The sequence below is a fragment of the Lonchura striata genome, chromosome 14 (genome assembly GCF_046129695.1).
Source record: "Lonchura striata isolate bLonStr1 chromosome 14, bLonStr1.mat, whole genome shotgun sequence".
NCBI lineage: Eukaryota > Metazoa > Chordata > Aves > Passeriformes > Estrildidae > Lonchura > Lonchura striata.
In genome coordinates this window covers 19,165,266-19,172,777 of record NC_134616.1, presented here as the reverse complement: position 1 = coordinate 19,172,777, position 7,512 = coordinate 19,165,266, and the positions used below count along the sequence as shown (strand labels likewise).

Here is a 7,512-nt window from a genome sequence, read left to right as displayed (position 1 = left end):
CGCCCCAGCCCAGCGCTCCAGGCGGGCCCCCGAGCTGCCGATTGGCTGTCCGGCGGCTCCGCCCCGCCCCCGCCTGAGTGACAGCCGGCGCGGCCAATCGCGCGGGGCGGGAGCGGCGTTTCTCGCGCGCCGCTCCCCGCGTCCGGCGCGCGGCGGTTCTGGAAGGATCCCGGCGGTGGGGCCGGCGGGCGCCATGTCGGGGCTGCTGCACACCACGCTCAGCGGGCTCAACAGCGACTCGTACTGCGAGATCAGCCAGTACCGGGACCAGCACTTCCGGGTGCGCCCGGCGCCGCGGGTGGCGGGACCCGGCCCGGCCCGGCCGGGGCGGGGAGGGCTGAGGCCGGGGCAAGGCCGTGCGAGAAGCCGGGCAGCGGGAGGGCACGGGGCGGTAGGAGCGGGACGGCGAGCGCGCTGAGCCCGCGGCGTGCGCCTCTGTGCCCGCAGGGTAGCAGGCAGCTGCAGGAGAAATCCCTGAAGATTTCCTCCACGCTGTATGTCGGTAATCTCTCCTTCTACACCACCGAGGAGCAGATCCAGGAGCTGTTCTCCAAGTGCGGAGATGTCAAGAGAATTGTCATGGGTCTGGACAAGATCAAGAAAACCCCCTGTGGCTTCTGCTTTGTAGAGTATCCTTTCTGGTTCCCTTTTGTCAGTAGGGATGTGGTTGGCGCCTGTAGTTCCTCTGCACTGCAAGTGTATCTGTACTGCTGCTGGAAAGGTGATAGCCAAGTGCTTCCTACCAGGCACATCCCGTCCATCCTTGCCCCTTCCTCACTGTGCCCTGAGACCGATTGTGTAGTGGTGCCATACGTGACAAGTGCCACCAGAGCTGTAGTTTCTGGAGGCGGCAGAGAGCCCCTTTAATTCATTCGTTTAATGGTTTTATGGCCAGAATGAGAGCTGTTACATTCATCAGTCTGATGTCTTCCATGTCCAGAGCACGTTTACTTTCTTATCTCAACTTTACACCTGAAGGAAGTAGCTGGATAAGCCATGGGGGCGTTTTCAAGCAAAGGGTACATGCTTATACAGGTTGTGCCAGGAGCTGTCTATGCAGAGCTCTCCTGTGAAGCCTGCTCCTTTTGTTCTATTTCAGTCAAGCTTTACATAGTACAAAAAGGCATATTACTGATTTCTTGCCCTTAGCAAGGCTTTAATGTCTTGTTTCGTTGTCTTGTCTGTGCAGGTACTAACATTAAAGTACAGAATCCTTTCTGAGCCTTAGCTGGTCTTAGCTTAGATTTACATGAGTGCAGTTTTTGATCTCATAGAGAAGAGCAGGAAGAGTAGAAAAGGCTGGAAGGCAGTAGGGGGGGAGTTCTGCTTCTCAAATACAATACTTTCCCTGTTTTTTTTCCCTGTACCCAACAAAGCACACTTAGTTGTTCTTACAGAGTGCCTCAGATACTACACGAGAGCAGATGCTGAGCATGCCATGAGGTTTATCAACGGCACACGGCTGGACGACCGCATCATCCGCACGGACTGGGATGCAGGGTTTAAGGAGGGGCGACAGTATGGGAGAGGAAAGACTGGAGGACAGGTAAAGGCAATGCCAGTTCATCCCTGAATTTGATCCTCTAAGACTCCGTGTACTTACTTGCTGATTTTGTCCTAGGGAGAACAATGTGCAGGCTGTAAAGACCTGATAATGAAGTTTACTCACTCCCAGGTTGTTTTGGTAATTGACACCTGGTGTTAAAGGCTGGAAATAGAACTTAAGGCCACTTCTGTCTAGGACTCCAAAAGTCCTGCAATGCAAGCAGAATGTTCCCTAAACCAAGCTAGTACTTTTGAAATGATCCAGAATTTGAGTAGAGGGAAGCAGTGTGGCTGCCAGGCCAATCTCAATAACAGCAGTTTCCCCAAGGGCAAGGATGAGGTTTAGATGAGATAAAATGTTCTGAAGGCCAAATCTGGCAGTTCAAAAGGGTGTATGGAAAAGCTGAACAAAAATACTTTGGGGTCTTCTTTGCTTCTTACCTGAAAAATTCTCAACAATCAGATACATCCTTTTGGTCATTTTCACCACCATTACCACGTTTCTGGTGGATTAGTTGAAGAGATCTCAGACGAGTTGAAGTGCTTCTAATCTGAACTTCAGTTCCCCACCAACTGAACAAGGAGGGGATGATGATTCTGAAGTCTAGTAGGGGACAGGCAGTGCTGGCTATTAATACATGTGTTGTTGCTGTGCCCCAGGTGCGAGATGAATACCGGACAGACTACGATGTGGGAAGAGGTGGCTTTGGCAAGATCATTCAGATGCAGAAGGCAAATCACCAGCCTGCAATCTATTAATTGCTTCATGATTCCTAGCTCACAGAGGACTCTGTCCTTCCAGAGCTAGCCCTGTTCTCACATTTGGGTTCAGGGTATGGAGTGAAATCCAAGTTCCTGCAAAAGGTGACTCTCCTTAGACTGCAGATATACATGTGTTCATTCTCCCTTCTTTCTGAGCTAGAGGGGATGTTCTGTGCTGATACAGGGCAACAAGGGAAAAATGGACAGCTCTGTAGGATTTTGGGCAAGAAGAAATGTAGCATGTCACACACATCTTATGCTATGACATACTCTTCGTGTTGCACTTAAGCAGGTGGCTTCCTCCAAGCTGCAGCTGCCACTGTGGTTGCTTTCAAACTGAACTTTTTTTAAAAGCTTGCCACCATTGGAGCCCTCCAGGTGCCTGGGCACCCAGTGAGGATGCACAAGAGATTCAGGTTTCTAATTTACAACCTTACCTGCTTAATAAACAGTATCACTGTCTGAATGAGAGAGAAGTGGACAAGGTCTTACGCGCTTGGAGGTGCTTGTCTGCACATCTAGCCCTTGGGTTGGTCAGGGCCTGCAGAACATTTCTCTTTGTGATGCCCCCAGTGCTGCCTTGCTTTTCGGATCCTCACTGTTCGGTGTGGTTTTGTTAAAAGTTTCTGGTTTTTTTTTTTTTTTTTTTTTTTAAATAAACAGTTGTTTTGGGTCTGACTGAGATTGTGTCTGACGGTAACTTTACCCCTAGCAGCCCTCATAGAGCTGTGTTTTGTATTGGTAGCTAGGAAGGTGTTGATAAAACACCAGTGTTTTGGCTTTTGTTCCCACAGCATCAAGGCTGTCTCTGACATTCCCACCTCACCAGCAGGCTGGGGTGGGGGCAAGATCTTGGGATATTCCAAACGATATGGCATCTGCTGAGCAGCAATAGCTAAGAGAAAGGACATGGGGGGCATTCCTTATTCAAACATCTGTCTTCTGGAGCAGCTGCTCTGTGTACTGAAGCTGTGCTTCCCAGGAGGTAGCCGGACATCTCCTGCTGGTTGAAAGTAGAGAATAAATATTTAGTTTTTCTTTGCTCCCACATGCAGCCTTGCTTTTGCTTTATTAAACTGTCTTTATCTTGGCCCACAAATTCCGTTCCCATCTTACTTTCTCCCTGCCCCGCTCCCACTGAGCAGGGATGTGAGAGAGCAGCTTGGTGGGTAGCTGGTGTCCAGGCAGGGTCAGCCCACCACAGTTTAGTGCCCAGTGTGGGGCCTGAGGCAATGGCTGTTCTGTGCTAAGTGTGCTTTAGCCATAGTAGTTACTAAGTAGGCAGCTCCTGTTGAGTCACGGTGTTTGTTGGCTGCATTTCTTATCTCTTTACTTTGCTGGGCTTTGGGAACATGTTAGTACAAACCATGGCTCTGTGCTTTGCCCTGGCACAGATGGCCTTGCTCTGCTGGGGGAGCTGCCTTGTGGAGAGGATCCCATTTCCCACTCCCACCTGGTGTGGGTGGCTTTATTGTTCCTGCTCAGCCTTACATGAGATGTTTAATACTAGTAATTAACACAGTTGACATATCATGGGGTCTGTGTATTCTGATGTCATCCTAATGTAAGAGAAGACAATTTTTTGGGTGAGTCAATACTGAAATGTGCCCTGAGGTGGCTGGTCCGTGGGTGGCAGGATTTGGGCAAGTGCCTGGGCTAGTTATCACCTCCCATAGCCTGGGACTCCACCTGAACAAGCAAGTAACCCTGGGAAACTGACATGCCAAAGGTGCCTACCCCAGTGAAAACCAGCAGGTTCTGGCACTGTACTGGGGCTTGGCATGTGCCTGCAAAGCCACAGTTCAGGGATGCCAGAGGGCTGTGTTTAACTCGGGAACCCCAGCCACCTCTGAGAGTAACTTGATTGAGACTGGGGACAAACTCCATCTGAGGTGATAGTAGAGATAGGGGCCCAAACAGGATCAACGATGCTTGCCCCAGTTGTGGAAAAAACCCAGTGGACAATGGGTCTGTATCACCAGTTATTAGGGGAGGAGGGAGAAGGGTTCCATCAAGAAGCTGGTCCTCGAGAAAAGAAAATGCAGGAAGGAGTGAGGGAATTCAGGCAAGAAACACAAACCACCCAGTCTAAACTCATCAGAACTTTTGAGATGGGCAAAAAATACAGCCACCAGGTATATGGAATCCTTACTGGCTGTTCTGATGCTGGCATAATGGGGTCCAAAGTCATCAGGAAGATAGGGAAGCCCAACAGCTCTTCAGCTCTTGGGAACAAAATAAGGGATGTCACCATGTGCCTATGGATGTAATCAAGATACCAACTATGCCTCCACCAGCTAACAAGGAGACCCTAGCTTTCCTAGGCTTTGGGGAAAGTGCACGTTCCAGGTTAATGTTAGCTTGTGAACTCTCTCCATGGAGTAACCTAGACGAATCACAGAGTGGGTTGGGTTGGAAGGGACCTTAAAGACCAGCTAGTTCTAAGCACCTTGCCATGGGTAGGGACACCCCTGAGGAGGAAAGTGACACAAGTGGCTTGGTGGGCATCTGGTATCCAGCTATGGTCAACCCACTCCAACAGTGAGTCCCACAGCAGTTGGAGTTTGTGTGTCAGGATCACTTTATGACACAAACTGGGGAGACAGGGGAACTCATCTGTTGGTGTCTTAAAGTTGCTGTCACTTGTAAACATGGAGATAGACACTAGGAGGGTGCACAAGTCTCACCGTAGTTCTCTGCACTTCTGTCTTGCTAGCTTTTCCCCTCCTGCTGTGCAACAGCTCATGGCTGATGTCAAAAAAAGTTGCTTATGCTCCGAATCAGACCAGTCCTCATGTTTCATATCAGCAGTTCTGGAAAATTCAGAAGAATTTTCCCTGTCCTGTCACCTGTCCCACAATTGGAGTAGCTTATAAAACATTGCAAGTGCTCAGTGGTCACTTCAGAGAGGAAGGGGCCAAGAACTCCCTCCCTGTGTTTTTTTTAATTTTAAGATGAGCACAGCCAGCACTCTCTAGCCTGTTCTTACGTACGAACAAGAGACAAGAAGAGATGTAAACCCTTTCTGATCTGTCTGCAGGAACCTCTCAGCTAGGGCAAGTAATTCCGTTGAACAAGTTAAATTCTGTGTAAATTTGGTTTGTATTATGTAAACAATAGCAGCTGCTGCCTGCCCAGTAATGTGTCTTGATTTTTCATGCATTATCTTGTCCAGGATGATAGAAACTGTTGCACACCTACGTGCAGACCAGACAGTTAAATTAGTTTAACACTCACCCCAAAGTCTTGATAACTGTGCTGGTAGGGGTGTTACATTTAGTTTGTCAAAATGTCTCTTACCTGTTTGTTTTGCAAGTCAGGTTGCTGTGCCCGTACAACTGCCACAGGTCTTGAAGGAACTGCATGTTTATTCTTCAGCAGGTTTAAAAAATGTCAGCATTGACCAGCCTGTGATGCAGGCTGCCCCTGAGATGCAGTGAAATGGAACAGGACATTGACTTAAAAATGGAAAAATAAGAGCAGTCATCTGTCCAGCCTTGCAAAACACCAACAGTGTGAGGTCTTGAGTGGAGAATACAAATTAGAATAATTGCTTGGGTAACATAGCAGCAAAATGGGAACGCTTAAGGAGGACAGGAGGATGTAACAGCCTTAAAACTGTGATTAGCAAAGAAATCTCTTGTGTATGAAGTTGGGAAGCCAGCACACCTGTGCAGCCTTTGGCCATCCTGATGGTGGCAGAGAAGCAGTAGTTCATCAGGAAGTGACCACACTGATGGAAAACTACCCATCTGCACCATAAACGTGCCACTTGCACTGCCTGTGCTGCCTCTGCCATCTCCTCTCTGCACCACTCACTCACAGGCTCACTTCCCCCATAGTGGGGTGTGGGTGCCATTGGGGTACAACTGTCTCAGAGAAGCCCCGGGGTGACACCCTTCTGGGTGCAGGCATCATCACAGCACATTGGCAGCTCCAGGACAGACTGAGAGGGACCGCCCTTTGGTTAGTTGCATTGTGGACTGGGGGATAAGAGCAGGCCCAGGGCACCAGCTGCAGCACTGGGAAGAAGGAGAGTAAGCGAAAAGCAACCATGTAGCAGCAACTCATCATGCCAGACCTGCAAAGGCAAAGCGAGGCGAGCGTTAAGCCTGTGTGTTTAGAGAGCTGACCACCTGCCACAGCTCAAGGCAAGAGGATTATTGGATGCACACAGGCTCCTCACAGCTACTGGGTCATGTGAGCTTAAGCTCACCACAGAGAACAGAAGAGTTGGGGCCTGCCTGGAGCCAGGTGAGTAAGGAGTGGTAAGAATCTCACGCATCACCAGCTTTGATTTCCTGGAGCCCTTCTGGACTGTGAGGGCTTACAGCACAACCCAGTGCTGCTGCAGAAATATCAGGAGCTGATACCAGTTTACTCTGTTCCACCAATTACTCCATCTGCCTGGAGTCAATTCCCTAGATTCCAGGACTCAGGTCCTAGTGATGGGTTCATCCCATTCAGCAGTCACTGCAGCTCCACTCCACCAGCAGGGAAGGGGATCTGACAGTGCTCAGGTTTACAGGGAAGAAGACGGCACATTAACTCCTCACAATGAAGCATTTGGTGTCACAGAGCAGACTTGCCAGCCTATTTTAATTCCCAAGCGGATCAAAATTTAATCTGCGGCTACATCTCTGCCTGCCAGGGCCTGTTCTGGCCAGGGAGTAGTGCAGGGGCAGACTCTGCAGCTGCAGCTCTCCCTCCAGAGGCTCAGCAGCACAGCCCCACATCTCCATCTCCATCTCCCAGCCTGCATGGCCACACTCATAGCCTCTTGGCAGCCCCCCTGGAGGTGGCAAGCATCTGGTGTCCAGAGAGCTGCTTTGAAGGCTCCACCAAAAAAGCCCCATGACCCCCAAAACCAGCTGGATATGAAGTTATGAATGCCATGGGATGTGGTAGAGCCAGATGGGGAGGGAGGCTGGCAGTCACCCACTCTCTGCACCCCCAACACCCCAACCCACCAGCACTGCATCCCTGGCATGACCCCAGAGCATGTTGTCACCAGCCTGTGGCCACCTGCCTCCTCAGCATGGCTTGGGCTGGACACAGCGGGACTCAACAGCCCTCCAGAAACAAGGAAATCACAAACCAAGCCTGGGGAGGAAATGACGCAACTGTCAGGGCAAACCGCATGCAGCTGCCTGAGGGCTGGTTGCTTCCCTCCCCATAAGGGTGGCTTATCACAGGCATCTCAAC

At 50.3% G+C, this 7,512-nt stretch overlaps 1 protein-coding gene across 1 annotated transcript; it reads left to right on the top strand.

Moving 5' to 3' along the window:
• The first annotated feature begins 114 nt into the window (after positions 1-114).
• LOC110472684 (nuclear cap-binding protein subunit 2) lies at positions 115-3,357 on the top strand. The gene is made up of 4 exons (XM_021534604.3): positions 115-280; positions 448-629; positions 1,408-1,546; positions 2,206-3,357. Exons 1-4 carry the CDS (start codon positions 194-196, stop codon positions 2,302-2,304), a joined length of 507 nt encoding a protein of 168 aa, XP_021390279.1. The 5' UTR covers positions 115-193; the 3' UTR covers positions 2,305-3,357.
• The last annotated feature ends 4,155 nt before the right edge of the window (positions 3,358-7,512 follow it).

Bases quoted from the DNA above. Each gene is read 5' to 3' on its own strand.
- LOC110472684 (XM_021534604.3), top strand. From the start codon at position 194: ATGTCGGGGCTGCTGCACACCACGCTCAGCGGGCTCAACAGCGACTCG. The intron at 281-447 runs GTGCGCCCGGCG...CTGTGCCCGCAG, and splicing joins ACCGGGACCAGCACTTCCGG to GGTAGCAGGCAGCTGCAGGA. The intron at 1,547-2,205 runs GTAAAGGCAATG...GCTGTGCCCCAG, and splicing joins GAGGAAAGACTGGAGGACAG to GTGCGAGATGAATACCGGAC.